The sequence below is a fragment of the Vipera berus genome (assembly GCF_964194415.1).
Source record: "Vipera berus genome assembly, chromosome: 6".
NCBI lineage: Eukaryota > Metazoa > Chordata > Lepidosauria > Squamata > Viperidae > Vipera > Vipera berus.
In genome coordinates, this window is record NC_138208.1 from 66,396,119 (window position 1) to 66,413,650 (window position 17,532).

The 17,532-nt window shown below is 42.1% G+C and overlaps 1 protein-coding gene across 1 annotated transcript in view; it reads right to left on the minus strand.

Moving 5' to 3' along the window:
* Window positions 1-16,768, minus strand: part of ISX (intestine specific homeobox) — a gene marked incomplete at both ends in the record, with an annotated part of 47,202 nt that extends 30,434 nt beyond the window's left edge. Inside the window, one exon of the mRNA XM_081330646.1 lies at window positions 16,588-16,768. Within this exon, the coding sequence (XP_081186772.1) occupies window positions 16,588-16,768 (181 nt within the window). The remainder of the gene's footprint in view (window positions 1-16,587) is intronic.
* Window positions 16,769-17,532: the final 764 nt, after the last annotated feature.

The window sequence follows — 17,532 nt, forward strand, 5'->3', positions numbered from 1 at the left end:
GGGCATGCGGGATAATGCATCTGCCAGGAAGTTCTTTCCCCCCGGTAAGTGTTTGAGAGTGAAATTGAATCGGTGAAAATGTTGGGACCAGCGGGCTTGCTTAGGAGTGAGCTTCCTGGGCGTTTTTAGTGTTTCCAAATTTTTGTGGTCTGTCCAGACCTGGAAAGGTATTTTATTTCCTTCTAAAAATTGGCGCCATGTTAGTAATGCCCACCTCAACGAGAATGCCTCTTTTTCCCATATTGGCCAGCGTTGTTCTGTTTCTGTGAGTTTTCTGGATGTGTATGCGCATGGTTGCAATGTCCCCCCATCATTTTCTTGTAATAGTACGGCTCCTACCGCTACATCACTCGCATCTGCCTGTATTACAAAAGGTTTGTCGGGATCTGGGTGTTTTAGGACAGGTTCAGCAGAAAAAAGTCTCTTTAGCCTCTCAAATGCTGCTTGACATTCCATTGACCATTTCAGAGGCTGGCTGGGTTTCACGGGTGACCCCCCGTTCATTTTCAACAAATTTGTGAGGGGCATGGCTATTTGGCCAAATGCGGGGATGAATTGGCGGTAGAAGTTTGCAAACCCCAGGAAACTTTGCAATTTCTTCCGTGTGCGGGGGGGTGCCCACTCTAGTACTGCCCTGACCTTCTCAGGGTCCATTTTGTTGCCCTCTGGAGATATGCGATATCCCAGGTAGTCGATTTTTTCCTGATGGAATTCACACTTCGATAATTTAGCATATAAGTGGGCAGCTCGCAACTTCTTCAGGACTGCTCTGACTAGTTTGATATGTTCCTCTTTGGTTTCTGTGAAGATAAGGATGTCATCGAGGTAAACCAGGACCCCCTTATATAGGTGCTCTCTCAGCACGTCATTGATTAATTGCATAAAGACTGCGGGGGGCCCTTGCAGTCCGAATGGCAATACTTTGAATTGATAGCACCCCATTGGGCAGTTGAATGCAGTCTTCCATTCGTCTCCTTCCTTAATCCTAATACGGTAGTATGCTTCCCTCAGGTCTAGTTTGGTAAAAATCTTTCCTTTCGATAGGTGGGATAACATATCCTTCATTAGGGGAAGGGGGGTACAGATTACATTCACTAATTGTGTTCAAATTTCTATAATCCACAACCAAGCGAAAAGACCCATCCTTCTTCTCCCTGAACAGAACCGGGGCGGCCACTTTGGGTTTGGCAGGCTCAATAAATCCTCTTTCTAAGTTTTTCTTTATGAATCTCTCCATTTCTGCCATTTCTCTTGGGCTCATGGCATACATCCTGGGTTTTGGGAGTTTTGCCCCAGGTTTGAATTCTATGGTGCAGTCTGTGGGGCGGTGGGGGGGAAGCTCATCTGATCTTTCCTCACTGAAAACCTCAGCCAGGTCCCTGTATTCCTCCGGTATCTCTGGTAATCCCTTCTCTTTCCCCACTGCTGCTGTCTCCTCCCTCTGGGTTGGGGGGTGCTTTTGGGGTCTAAGTTCTTCTGCCCCCCCTTTGGGAAATTGAGTTCTGCTGTCCTCCAGTTTATCCCGGGGTTCCATTTCTTCAGCCATTCCAGTCCTAGGATCATTGGGCATTCCATGCCTGGGGCCACTATAAACGTTATGTCCTCCTCATGGGGCCCCAGTGATAGGTGGATTGGTAAAGTGGCTAGGGTGGCTGGTCCTCCCCCTGCTATTGTCCCATCTAATTGACTAAAAGAGATTGGTTGTTTTAGCCTCCTCACTGGGATGCTCAATCTCTCCACCAGCGTTGGGCTGATAAGGCAGCGGATGCACCCAGAGTCTATCAGAGCTTTTATTTTGGATGCTTCAGGCATAGGGGAAGCTAATATAGTCACTGTCTTAAGTATGGGTGGAAGGGGTCCACTTACCAATGGTTCTCCCTCTGAGCTGTCTTCCAAGTTGTCCACCGTCCCTGCGGTGCAGGCCGGAGTCCAGTCCCAGTTCCTGGCAGGAATTGTGGACTCTACAGCCTCTGTCCCCTTCATGGAAGATTCTTTTGTGTTGCCTTGGGGCTTCCCTGGCTTCTTGGAGGATGATGCCTCTGGTTTTCGTGGGGGGGCTTTTGAATGACATTCTGCAGCACGGTGGCCCTCTCTCCCGCAGTTGAATGGCCTTTTCCAGGATCCGCTCCTCCTCGCTGGCGTGCAGGGAACTCTCCATCTCTTGCCTCCATTCCGGTTGGTGGTTACTACGCCTCAGGGTCGTTTCTCCCGAAGCCTTTTCCCACTCACTTTTCCTTCCAACGCCCATCGACCACCGGGGTTTTCGGTCATACTGCTCCACCGCTTCTTCCCCGGGGGAATATGCTGCTTCAGCTTCCCATCGTCTCTGGGATTCCATTTGGGGGGAAGACTCCCCCTCCATGGGCCTTCCCTCCTCTCTTGATTCGTCGCCAGACATTGTATTTGTTGCAAAGTCCCCCGGTAAGGTTTTCCCTTCCAGGTTGACTCTTAAAGCAGATTCCGTCTACTGTCAAGACCCACCTCAATCCACATCTTAGGAAATAAGAACTCTTGGATGCAAGTTTAGTCCAAAAAGGAAAATGTTTACTAGGATGGAATCGATTGTGGGAATACAAGACGGAATCTAACAAAGTTACATTTTAAGTTTAAGTTTTTAAGTTTTATTAAATTTTTATACCGCCCTTCTCCCGAAGGACTCAGGGCGGTGAACAGGGCATATAATAAAAATACAAAAATACAAAAGTTAAAATAGAATTAAATTAATGCCCAAAATAAAACAATAAAATATACAAATATTTAAAACCCTAAATTAACTCCCCATCAGGCCAGGCCAGCTTGTTTGAATAAGTGGGTCTTTAACCCGCGCCGGAAGGAGCGGAGATCCGGTGTCATCCGGAGCTCAACCGGCAGTTGATTCCACAAAGCCGGGGCGCCCACAGAGAAGGCCCTCCCCCTGGGGGCCACCAGCCGGCATTCTCTGACCGGAGGCACCCTGAGGAGGCCCTCTCTGTGGGAACGGACAGGGCGGAGGGGAGTTGACGCCGGCAGCAGGTGGTCCCCGAGGTATTCCGGACCCATGCCATGTAAGGACTTAAAAACCATCACTAAGACCTTGAACCTCACCCGGAAGACAACTGGTAACCAATGCAGCTCGCGGAGCAAAGGTGTAACATGGGAGTACCGGGAAACTCCCAAGACAACTCTCGCGGCCGCATTCTGTACCAGTTGGAGCCTCCGAGTGGTCTTCAAGGGAAGCCCCATGTAGAGAGCATTGCAATAGTCAAGACGAGAGGTCACGAGCGCATGAGTGACCGTACACAAGGCATCCCGGTCTAGATAGGGCCGCAACTGACGCACCAGGTGAACCTGAGCGAAAGCCCCCCTAGTCACGGCTACTATATGATCTTCTAAGGTAAGCCGCGAATCTAGGAGGACTCCCAAGTTGCGCGCCCTATCCACGGGGGGTAAAGACTCACCCCCCATAAAGAGAGATGGAACATTTTGAATGTCCCGGGACACCGGAATGTACAGCCACTCAGTCTTGTCAGGGTTGAGTTGAAGTCTGTTCCTCCCCATCCAGACCCGAACCGCCTCCAGGCAACGGGACATCACAGCAAGGGCATCACTGGGGTGGTTTGGGGTCGAAATAAAAAGTTGGGTATCATCAGCATATTGATGATACCCAACTCCAAAACCACGAATGATCTCACCCAGCGGTTTCATGTAGATGTTGAACAGGAGAGGCGAGAGAACCGACCCCTGAGGAACTCCACAAACGAGAGACCTAGGGGCCGATCTCTGCCCCCCTGCCAACACCGACTGCGAACGTCCCAGGAGATAGGAGGAGAACCACCGAAGAACCGTGCCTCCCACTCCCAATCCCCTGAGACGCCGCAGCAGGATACCATGGTCGATGGTATCGAAAGCCGCTGAGAGGTCTAATAGGACTAGGACAGAGGAACAACCCCTATCCCGAGCCCTCCAGAGATCATTCACCAGAGCGACCAATGCCATCTCCGTGCTGTACCCGGGCCTGAAACCCGATTGGTACGGATCCAGATAATCCGCTTCATCCAGGACCAGAGGGAGCTGATGCGCCACCACACTCTCAACAACCTTCGCAAGAAAGCGAAGGTTGGAGACTGGACGAAAGTTGATCAACACAGCTGGGTCCAAGTCTGGCTTCTTGAGGAGGGGTCTCACCACCGCCTCCTTCAAGACGGTGGGGAAATTACCCTCACTCAAAGAAGCAGATATAACCGCCTGGAACCAGCCTCGTGTCCTCTCCCTAGCTGCATAAACCAGCCAGGAAGGGCACGGGTCCAATAAACATGTGGTGGAGCTCAACCTCCCCATAATCCTGTCCACTTCATCAGGGGTCACAGAATCAAACTCCTCCCAGATAACATTGACAAGACCGCCCGTGTCCTGATCGTCAGACTCTGCCCAGCTGGAGTCCAGACCGGTCCGAATCCGAGCGATTTTATCCGACAGATGCTGACCAAACTCCTCGGCACGACCCTGCAAGGGATCCCCCTTCACCTCCTGATTAAGAAGTGAGCGAGTCACCCTGAACAGGGCGGCCGGGCGATTATCTGCGGACGCGATGAGGGCGGAGAAGTAATTACACCTCGCCGCCCTCATCGCTGCGAGATAAGACCTAATATAGGTTCTTAACCGCAACCGGTCGGATTCGGATCGGCTGGACCTCCAGCAGCTCTCTAGGCCCCGTTTCCGACGCTTCATCTCCCGGAGCTCCGCGGAAAACCATGGAACTCGTTGGGATCTGCACCGGATAAAGGGCCGCAAGGGTACAACTCGGTCCAGTGCCTCAGTGGCTGCCCTTTCCCAGGCTTCCACTAAGGCATCCGCCGAGTTGTGAGCGACGGAGGCAGGTGGGGATCCCAGCGCTGCCTGGAACCCATCAGGGTCCATTAAGCGCCTGGGGCGGTACCATCTAATTGGTTCCACATCCCCACGGTGGGGGGGTGGTAAAATGGAAGACCAGCCGCAGGAGGTGATGATCGGTCCATGACAGGGGCATAATAAACGGAGAGCCCCCACCAAGATCATCCAACCATAGTCCAGATAAAAAAACCAGGTCAAGGGTGTGGCCTCTCTCATGAGTTGGTTCAGAAATTACCTGCGTCAAGTCCATGGCCATCATGGAAGCCATGAACTCCCGAGCTAACTCAGATGACCCTCCCAGGGATGGTAGATTGAAGTCACCCAAAACTAAAAGTTTGGGGAACTCAATCACCAAACCGGAGAGGACATCGAGTAGCTCAGGCAGGGCTGCCGCTGTGTGACTAGGCAAAACGTACACCAGCAGCAAGCCCAACTGCGCCCCCGAACCAAACCTCAAAAAGAGAGACTCACACCCGACTATCTGAGGGACGGTGGTCTCCCGCGGACATAAGGTCTCCCTGATAACTACCGCCACTCCCCCGCCCCTACCTTGAGCCCGAGGCCGGTGTAACGCTCGGAAACCTGGTGGGCAAAGATCAACCAAAGGGACCCCACCTTCTGGACCCAACCAGGTTTCGGTGATACAAGCCAGGTCCGCATGCTCACCCTCCACCAAATCCCGCACAAGGGGAGCCTTGTTAACCACGGACCTGGCATTCAGGTAAACCAGCCGGAGCTCAGGAGGCTGCACATCCTCGCTCCCGGCACCTTGGGGAAGAAACAGAGGGTCGGAGCGCCTCACCGCTTGTAGACAGCGGGGACGGCCCTCCCGGTAACGATACGGCCCTCTGTCCATACGCCTGCTGCCATACCCCAGTGTCGTGGGAATCGGTAATCCCACGACCCGCTCCTGAGCCCCAGATGTAACCACACCCCGCTCCCCCCGAACGCAGTCGGACCCAGGCCTGGCCTGCACCACGGTTGTATGGCCACCCCCCATAGTCACACAACCATTACCCCCGCCCCTCTCCCTAACCCCCTAAAAAAATTGACTAAAAATTTAACCAGGGGCCTCCTGTTAAATTTATATCGAGAGCCTCTGACCTTACCCGGCCATCTCTCAGGGTCCCAATAATTGGGCCCTTCATTGAGACTGGGAGTGGCAAAGAAGGCGGGACGCAATTTCAATCCTATATAAAACATTCCCATTTCAACCCCTCCCCTCATCCATTTGGTCAGGCTCTCATCAGTTGCTAGGTGTCAGGTCCTTCCATGGGAAAGGGAACTCTCCTTGGTTTTATGGTTATTGCTTTCCTTTTCAGTTGTAAATGAAGATACAATCCAGACCTGTCTGTCCCCCTCCCTCCTCCAGTTAAAACATCCCCTGTTGTTTGAAAATCGCTTTAGTAACCATCCTCTCCCCCCCCCTCGGAGAGATGGCAGAATCCCCAGAAATAGCACGTTGTTCTACCTATACAATTATGAAATGTGATATAAATGGATTCTGACACCAGCCTGATTTCCATTGAGGACCTCTATACTGCACAAGCCAGAAAGAAGGCTGTGAAAATATCTACACACCCCTTACATCCTGGACATAAACTGTTTCAACTTCTTTCCTCAAGATGACACTACAGGGCATTGCACACTGAAACAATTAGACACAAGAACAGTCCCCCCCGCAATGCCATCACTCTGCTAAACAATGAATTCCCACAACATTGCCAAACTACCTAGTAGGGCTGTATTACTGTTATCCTTCTCATCCTTACTATTACCTATTCCTTATCTTTTTATGACTAGAACTTTGTTGAGTGTACTTTACGATTTATATTGTTTTATTTAGTATCCTAGTATGATTTATATTGATTGCTTATTTAATATCCTATGACCATCTCTGAGTGTTGTATCTTATGGTTTATGATGAATGTTTTTTATTATTATAATCATGATTTATCACTTGTTGCTTATATATACACTGAGAGCTTATGCACTGGAGACAAATTCCTTGTGTGTCCAATTACACTTGGCCAATAAAGAATTCTATATTTTTTTTATTTATTTATTTATTTATTTAATTAAATTTCTATACCGCCCTATTCCCGAAGGACTCAGGGTGGTTTACAGGGCAGCATAAAATACAATATAAAAATAATATAGAATTAAAATACATTAAATTAATTAAGCCCAATTAAAACAATATTTAAAAAGCTAAAACCCCTTCAGTCCAGGCCTGATAGATCGAAAAACTAGGTTTTCAGGTCCCGGCAAAAATGAACACAGATCGGGGGCGGTCCTAAGTTCCACGGGTAAATCATTCCAGAGGGCAGGCGCGCCCACAGAGACTGCTCTTCCTCTAGGAATAACCCGCCGGCATTCCTTAACCAGCGGTATCCTGAGAAGGCCCTCCCTGTGGGAGCGCACGGGACGAAGGGAGCTTGATGCCGGCAGCAGGTGTTCCCTCAGATAACCCGGACCCAAGCCATTAAGGGCTTTATAGGTCATCACCAGCACCTTGAATCTCACCCGAAGGGCAACCGGAAGCCAATGCAGCTCGCGGAGTAGAGGTGTTACATGGGAGTATCGGGAAGCCCCCATCACAACTCGTGCGGCCGCATTCTGCACCAGTTGAAGCCTCCGAGTGGTCCTCAAGGGCAGCCCCATGTAGAGAGCGTTGCAGTATTAATATATGTTATTGTCTATACCAAACATTAATAAATTAAAGATAACATAAATATAAAGAAAATGAAACGAATGACAACTGGTAGAACAAACAAGAAAAATTTTGCACTGGGAAAGACACATGCAAGCAGAATAACAGTGGGATTACTCATGTATCCTGTTGCCAATGGTTTCCATATAGCATTAAGAGATTGAGGGGAAAGAATTTTGGTTGGGCTGTGGGAAATGTGCTGCACTGGCAGTTGAATGCAGGTAGTTCTCAAGTTACAACAGTTCATCTAGCGACCACTCAAAGTTACAACAGCACTGAAAAAAGTGACTTATGACCATTTTTCACACTTACGACCTTTGTAGCAGCCCCATGATCATGTGATCAAAATTCCGATGCTTGGGCAACTGGTTCATACTTATGACCCTTCCTATGTCCTAAGGTCATATGATTACCCTTTGTGACCTTCTGACAAGCAAAGTCAATTGGGAAGCCAGATTCACTTAACAACCGTATTATTAATTTGCAAGAGAGAAAGAAAGCAATCACTTCCAAAGATTAGGCCAGTATTACAGCCATGAGATCTGTACTTCAAAAGGAGTTTCAAAACCATCTGTAAAGTGAATGAAAATTCATAATTACTCATTGTTGGGGCCAGATTGCTCCAGGTCTTCAGGGTCAAATAATCAAAGTAATTAATCCTCCCATCTCAGAAACTAGAAAGACCATGATCACCTTTTCCATGAACAACACACAAGGCACTTGGTCTGGCAGAAAGCAGACATTAAAGCAGATTAAAGTTTATTAAATATTTGTATCAATTAAAACTAGAGATTTGCATGTCAGGTATAATATCAGTTGCCGAGGGGACAGCGTGGCTCAGAGACTTAATGACACTGGAACTGGTCTGCACTCCTGTGGCTCTGTGAGATGGAGTGAGCTCCTGTCACTCATTCCCTAGCTCCTGCCCACCCAGCATTTAGAAAGCATGCAGTATTGCAAGTAGATAAATGGGTATACTTTAGTGGGAAAAACCTAGCTACATTTCTGTGTGCAGAGAGTGGAAGCTGATGCTGGACCTGGCTAGATGCAAGGCGTTGCAACATGAAGTGAGGTGAGGTGTGGCGAGACTGGTGGACGAGCCCAGAAGAGCCAGCAACCTGAGTGCCATTACTTAGCTGGTGTAAAACTAGTTTGCCCCCCACACCCACAGTGCACCAAGGATAAGCAGGTAAGTGCTAAATGGAAAGAATTAGCATTCTAGGCTGTCAGGACTGCATTGTGTGTCTATCAAGTGTAGATTTCCCTGACATTTTATGCCATATGCTAAACAAATAAATAAACAAAAAATGTCAATTGCCAAAATTAGGCCATTGAAATGGATAGTCACCTTCAAATTCAAAGTTAGCCCTTTCCTATGAAAGCAGAAATTGACAACATTTTTTATGTGATAGTAAACTTGGATTTGTTTGTGCATTGTGTGCAATAGCTACAGATACTGGGAATTTTGGGAACTATTACATAACACAATAAAATTAACAGGTTTAGAAAAACTGAAGTTTTGATATGATCCCACAGGGCTCTTATGATTTAGAAGAGTGTTTCTGAACTAGTGAAGATAGTTGAATTTCTTATCTGTTTTCTACAGTAGAGCATTTACAAGCTGTCTGATGTTATCTGTTCTTTTTTATACATACTGAACCCAGCACATTGATCAGGAGCTGTTGCTTTTTAACTACTTCCTCTCAGATATGCTTCTTGCTCTCTCAGTGCAGTTTTACCACTACCTTTACATTCCCAGCTTCTGCTCTTTAGAAGCTGTTAAAACAATATATGAAAGGCATGCACCCAATTCTTACTCAGAGAAGAATAATGATGATGTAATAAATAGAGATCTGAACTTAGGCTATGATGACAAATCCCCCAAAATAAGAATAGCCATCATAAGATTAAGAGAGGAATTATCCAGCTATATTCTTACGAAACAGCTCATATAACCGAAGGAACTCTACAGTCCTCAAAATAACTTCATTTGGCAGGTTTATAAAAAGTAACCCCCTTATCAAGGACATTATTCATCCACAAAGACTGATATTCAATCCATCAAAACTTGCTCAAGCTGTTTGTGACTTGGACTATAGCATTTAGTAAAGGCCCTGACGCATTGGATATGTGCTTTCAGCAAAGATGAGGAGGAAGATACCTGTTGACACTCAGACTGGATGGGGTGCAATGGGAGGGAAAAAGGGCTTTTATTTTACAAGGGACACACAAATGGTTTGACAACCTTTTCCCATTATTTCTTTTTTAAAACATTTTTTTCCTGATAAGATAAAAGTTTCATAGACTGAGCTTTTTCTGGAAATAATATGATGTGGTCAAGGGTTCCTCCCAGAAGCACTGTATGGCAGAGTAGGGGACCAGAAGAAGCTGAACACAACTCTTTCACTTCCAGAATTTCATTTCATTATAGAAAAAGTAAGAGAGAAGATCATCACCATTCTCTCTCTGATTTGAATTCTTCTGTGATAGCTCATGCACATACGGTAATGCAAAGAAAATCTGTGATAAGGATTTTGTAAAATCATCAGCCAAGAAACAGCATGAAAAAACACAGCAAAAAACTGAAAAGAACAAGAATACTCCTGCTTGGGGGAAAGAATCAGGGCAGAACTGCCCCTTCCTGGGGCTAAAACATTTGAAGAACAGTTGCATGAATTGGGTATATCTAGTTGGCTCCCTCTTCTTTGTGGCAGTCCCAAGGATATTGGAACACTGCTATCATATTATAGAGCCTTGGTGGAGCAGTGAGCTAATGCCTCCTTAAGTAACACCAGCTGCCTGCAATTAGTGCAGGTTCGCATCCCACCAGGCTCAAGGTTGACTCAGCCTTCCATCCTTCCAAGGTAGGTAAAATGAGGACCCAGATTGTTGGGGGCAATTAAGCTGACTTTGTAATAATGCCGCTTGGGGTGTGTGCGAAAGCCCTAATAAGCAGGCATATACATAGAATGAAGGCTACTGCTAAGCTTGTAAGCTGCCCTGAGTCTTCGGAGAAGGGCGGGATATAAATGGAATTAAAATAAATAAATAAATAAATATTGCCCCTAGTCCTTCTTTTCAATATCCTTGGGACTGCCACAAAGAAGAGAGAGCCAGCTATTCTTCAAGGCATCTGAAAGCAGAACAAGATGCAATGTATGGAAACTAATCAAGGAGAGAAGCAGCCTACAACTAGAAATTTCCTGACAGTGAGAACAATTATTCAGTGGAATGACTTTCTTCCAGAAGATGTGGGTGCTCCATCACTGGAGGTTTTTAAGAAGAGATTGGGGAGTCATTTGTGTGGAATGGTATAGGGTCTTCTGCTTAAGCAGGGGGCTGGACTAGAAGACCTCCAATGTCCCTTCCAACTCTGTTATTCTTCAATGGGAAGAAAATTCCAGTAGTCTTGAATCTCATGAAGAGAGGGAACATTCAACAAGAAGAAACAAGGGGAGAAAAGGTGCAAGAAAAAAACCCTGCGATAAGAATTTTGTAAAAACATTAAACAAGAAATAGCCACGGTTGAAATATGACTCTTTTTAGGTGATTACAAACTTGTGAACATCCAAATACAACTGAATACAAGGCAAGCATGTGACCTTTTCAGATTTGTGGTCTGGCAATGAAATAAGAAGGAAAGGAAATACATGTAATAATAATAATTAAACAGAATGACATTTCATTTGGTTGGCTAATGGAACTTTCCTTTTCTTTTTGACAACCATTACTGATTATTTCAGTTAGTTTTAATAATCGATGTAATCTGAAAGTGTCATTATTCATACAGTGAAGACAAATGTCAGACCAAAGTAACACATTTTTCATTCTACCTCTCTTCTGGGTCAGTTGTTCAGGATAAAATATATGTGTTTACTTAGTTCTCTTTTTAAAAACTAGAGCTAAGACAAAAAATGGGTCTGCCCTACTTTCACTTTTTTTAAAAAATCCCATTTATATCCCGCCCTTCTCCGAAGACTCAGGGCGGCTTACAATTTAAAGCACAAATCAATGTGCTTAGCAATTTGCACACAGAAACAATTGGACCATTGGGAAAATTAATTCTAATAATTTTTGGTGGTTGTGCAAAAATAAGGCAAAATGTTGTCAGCTGTAGCTTCCCTCAGTAAACTGAGAGCATTCTGAATTTAGTAAAAAGTCACAGCTTTAAATTAATATAAAGGGTCGGTATCAAAATGAACATTTTTCATTCTGGTTTTATTATCAACCAAAGAATGGGTGGATACATTTTCTATTCTCTTTACCTCATCAATTTTCAAACCTGGCCACCTTAAACTTGTGTGGACTTCAAGTCCTAAATTTTCTCAGCCAACATCCAAAATCAAAGCACCTGAATATTAATGAGCCATAATTTTTAATTAAACTCCTCTTAATTTTTAAGAAAAAGGGACGCGGTGGCTCAGTGGGTTAGGACGCTGAGCTTGTCGATCAGAAGGTCGGCAGTTTGGCGGGTCAAATCCCGAGTGCCGCGTAACAGAGTGAGCACCTGTTACTCGTCCCAGCTTCTGCCAACCTAGCAGTTCGAAAGCACGTAAAAATGCAAGTAGAAAAATAGGGACCACTATGGTGGGAAGGTAACAGCGTTCCGTGCGCCTTTGGCGTCTAGTCACGCCGGCCACATGACCACGGAGACGTCCTCGGACAAGCGCTGACTCTTCGGCTTTGAAACGGAGATGAGCACCGGCCCCTAGAGTCGGAAACGACTAGCACGCAGTGGGGGGGAACCTTTACCTTTTTTAATTTTTAAGAGGAAAATTGTTGAATACTGTACATAACTGAAGAATCAAGAGGTTTTTTAAAAAAATAAAATTAAACAATAATTAAATCCTGGGATTATCCATTATATTTGGGAGTGCAGCCCCAGCATTCAAAGGTCAAGCAACGTACAACATTTGGTCTGTTAAAAAAGAAAGGGAAGCGGTAGTTCTTGTTTAGCAATCACAATTGAAGAAAACTGGGCATTAAGTGAAATTGTGACTGAGCTTACGATCTTACTTAGGCTTCCCTTTGCTTTACAGACTTGTGAAGGTCATAAATGTAAAGGTTGGTCATAATATATCTTTTCTATCACTGCTGTAACTGTGAACAGTCACTAAACAAGACAGTCACTAAAGGAAGACTACCTGCACATGGAGTACATATGTGTTAAAAAAATTCAAGATGATAACCATGATCATGCAGTCATGACTGTGATTTTGACCACAATATGAAGGTCTGAATCATCCAATTCACAAAGAGAACCATAGTCCTCATCTGAGGAAAGTTGGTGATTATGATACTTGCAAATGTCTCTGATTTTAAGTTTATTCCCCACTCTCACCCCACTGCACTATAAAAAGGTTAAACAGAAGAGAAAAAAAAACTGCTCTGCTTCCATTGATTCTTAGTGAATCTAACAAGACTGCTCATTTTAAAAGTGCATTCCCTAGGAGAAAATAGCCTTTCCTTGCTTTGGCTCCTGAATTTCTGCTTGTCTTGTACGCACAAAAAATCTATAAAAATGCCAATTCTAGTTTATGATGACACCAGTCTCCTCAATATTTTTAGTTGCTTTCTTCTATCAGAAACAAAAAAAAGGAAATTTGGTTGAAATCTTTAAAATAACCTCTCTAAGGGAAAGAAGGAAATGGAATAGGTAAAAAACTAGGTGTTAAGAGTGGGAGGATGGTGTTGAGAAAAAGGCTTTGGAGGCAGAATGACATTTTCTTTGGTAAATGTAGCATTTGACTTCCAATAATGGTGACATTTTAGCTTGCAGCAGACTGAGGGAAATGTTAATAATCGATTGAGAAATGGCTTCAAGGTTTGGTTCAAACTGCTTCAGCATCTACGTATGCAGTAAGAGGCAGAAGGAAAAATATAAGTAATATAGCTGAATTCACTTTAGGCAAAATTATTTCAAAGAAAGATTAAAGACTGATTGCCAGATGCAAAATGTGGGACCATCGTTCTTCAGTTCTTCAGTAAAGAATAATGGTAGACTTTTTGAGATAGAGAAGTAAGGCATACACTCATAAAAATGTAAAGACTGTTATACATATTTCAACTTTAAAATGTACATTGAAAATTTTCTGTAGGCCTGCATAACATGAATGACAAGTATGTCTCGTAATGTGATAGCGAGCTTGCAAATGGCTGCAACCAAATGCGTATTTCACAGTCATATAGATGTGAAGCTTCTAGCAGAAGAACTCAAATTATTGCTGAAGAGAACTTTGTTCTGATAGTTCATAAATTATCATCTAAAACTTCAGTTCATATATTAGATATAAAACATGAGATTTAGAACTGGTAGAAACAAGTAATTCTTAGCACAATACTTAATTAACCTTTGGAATTCATTACCCATGAAAAATGGTGGAGCTCAGATAGTTTTAAAAAGGAAGTTCAATAAATTCATGAAGATCTATTTATCTATTAGCCTTGGATTCTCAATATCCTGTCCAAGCTAGGGAAAGCGTGCCTCTATATACCAGTTACAAAGGAATAATAGCTGGCAAGGGGCAGGTCTCTAGTTTTTTCTTGTTTTTTCAGAAGGCTACTTTGAGACACCAAATGCTGGACTAAGTTAGGACTGTTCAAATACCTATGACAATGGATATTATCAATAATTAAACAATACTAGCATTTTTGGTTTGTTTGGAAAAGATGATAAGTGTATGAGGAATAGAAAATTAAATGAATTATTGCATAAAGTTGCCCATGAGTATTTCTTAATGACTATGGATGTTTTCCTTCCCTTGGACATTCTTCAACTATGTAACCTCTCAGAAATCCCCAGCCAGTATGGTCATTGCTGAAAATTGTGGGCACTAAAATTTATATATCAGCAAGGATCCCAGTACTCCAGCTTAGGGAAGACAAGAGGATGGTGTATTTCACACATTTCTTCCATTTTTAGACTTTAATTGCATTCAACAATTTCAAAGCATGTGAGGTGGGAGTTGTTGGGGGAAGAAGCTATTGCAGCCTAATTTAAATAACAGAAAAACACTTTAAAATTTAAAACATTTCATTTTCAAAATGTTTGAAGTGATTTTAAAATGGGCTTGAAATGCGCTTCTCCAAATGACATCTTTCTAAAATATTGGAATGAGGAATTATCATGACCACATAATGCATCTATTGGAAAGAGATTTTTTTGTCTTTTTCCCATTCCCAATTGTATCTGTAACAATGCACATTTTGCATGAAGGTAATGTTGCCTTAACAGTGCAAGCTTTTATACAACAATTGGGTGTTTGGGGTCTCAGATTTACTTTCATAATAAAATTGGCATTTCATACCTTGTTTAACCAGCAGTGTAACTAATGCTTTCTGCACATGAAGTGTTGTTTCAGAACTAGCACAGCAGATTCAAATATATTAGTGTAGACTTTTCATTTTAGTAGCTGTTACAATGTTTATACATCATCTCTTAAAGCATGTGCAACTATTTCTCTATGTATGCCTATTAGCTATGGGTTCTTCAATATACTAACACTAGTGCAATTTCACATGACATGAAGTAGTTTAAGCTTTCAGATTTCAAACCAGCCCATAATGAGAAGATACACTGTCAGAATTCATCCCCTCCTGCTTTCTACTCCTTCATATTTAATCATGTGGAAACTAACCGTGCTTTGCTTAGGATAATATAGGGGAAGTACATGATGGCACTCTTAAAATTCCTAAAGAGATGTCAGCGGAAGAATGTCAACATCTATTCTCTATTTTCCCAGAAGTTAGGAAGAATGGACTTAAGCTTCAGGAAGAATATAACCATGGAACCAATTGCCTAGGAAGGTGGTGGACATCAAGAAAAAGCTAGACAGCCATGTATTGGAGAAGTATTTTAATATAACTGCATTTTTTGTATTATCTGCTAAGTAGTTGGTTCATTTTGTAGGGTTCCCATATTACTTAAAGAAAAGCCTGGCCCTTTCAGACTATGTCCTTTGTCCTTATCAGATATATATAATTAGTTTTTCCCCCATTAATACTATTCAATAACATTTCTTCCACAAGCCTATCAGATGTTTCTTAGGGATTTATAAGACAACAAACTAATATATTTAAAGCTCTGGATGTGACATTAGAATATACCATTTTAACGAAGATATTCTTATACCCAACTTGTTCAAATATAGTCTAGAAAAATATGATAACAAACTGTCCTTAAAAATAAAAAGCACATAAATGAAAAGCTTTTAATTTTGCCCTAATTTAAAGCATACACACACACATAACCTGGATAAAAACAACATACATAAATATACATAAATACATACATAAATAATATTCTTATTAAGTGTGTGTGTATATACATATGCATATATATATATATATATACATATGCATATGCATATACATACACACACACACAATATATATATATATATATATATATATATATATATATATATATATATATATATATATATATATATATATATATATATATATATATATATATATATATATATATATATATATATATATATATATATATATATATATATATATATATATATATATATATATATATATATATATATATATATATATATATATATATATATATATATATATATTTGAACACCAGGATTAATGTAAAAGAAAACAACTGTTTAATAAACTTAGCTTTCGTTGGCTAACTCTCGACAACGTCAGAGTGGAAGGTATAAATGTAAATGTAAATATAAATGTAAAAGAAAAAGAAAAAGGAAACTAGGAAAGCAAATCTGGCAATTTATGGTACCATTTTGTTATCTGGAAAATAAACTTCAATTCCATGCTATTGTGCCCAAAATGTTGTATGTCATATTCCTAATGTATCATAAAGCAAATTCAAAATATCCATAGAAGCTAGATGTTGTGAAATATTAACAATCATGCTAAAATAAGAATTCAACACACTACAGGTATTTTTTAAAATCTACTTAAATATCATTCAAAGGGATAAGAATGTTCTTATGTTTCATAAACTAGAACAAATTTCCTACCTTTACACCTGTCCAAAAGTGGCTTAGAACTCAACTTTTGAGCCACTTCAGGTTGGCTATTGCAGGTCACCGTACTGTGGAGGCAAGCCTCAGTAGATGGATTTTTTAAGATTGCTTCTATAGAAAAAGACAAAATAGGCTTCTCCTTCTTGTCACATTCCTTGGAGCAGCTCATCTTCATTCCACAATAGTAAAGAAAATATTCTTGGCATATGTCATATTCTTTTGGTTGTTCATTTTATGTAAGGAAAAGGCAAGTAGAAGTTGATTTTCTCTCCTTCCTGAGTTCTATTCTTATATTCAAAAGACCAGAAAAGAATGAAAATGCCCATTTCCCTCTTGGAAATTTTCCACAAAATTTAGAAATCTTAATACATGACCAATAATTTTATTCTGAACTGAAATGTGTGTTCAGCCTCACATATATTAAAACGTACCCCCTTTTTACAGTTTAAAAGGTTTTAAGCATCTTCACATATTCATTTTCTAATCTCATCTCATCTTCTGTTTTTTTAAAACTATTCTTTCTGCAAATATTAGGGAGTGATGGATGGCAACCATAATAAAATCAAGGACACCTGAAGAGGGAAAAAATAGCTTTTTCCTAAAAGAACAGATCTGGTTAGGAAGTATCCCAACAGATAATCATAATATTAGAGGTCCATTAGAAAGAACTTGAGAAGTCCACCTTTCCTTCCATTCCTTCTAATTGCTATTCTTACTTTAAATTTAGTTAAGGATATATTTTATAAACCTTTTTTAAAAAGTTGAAATTCTCCAGATTTTTTCCTTACCTTCAAATGTTACCTTTCTAACTCCCTTTCCTTTGCTGCTACTCACTGCTTTATCCTATGATTGTACTAATAGACAATTTCTTATTTGCCCAATTACACAACCGCTGGTGAGTTGATATTCCATCATATGATTCGTTGTAAAGCTTAGGCT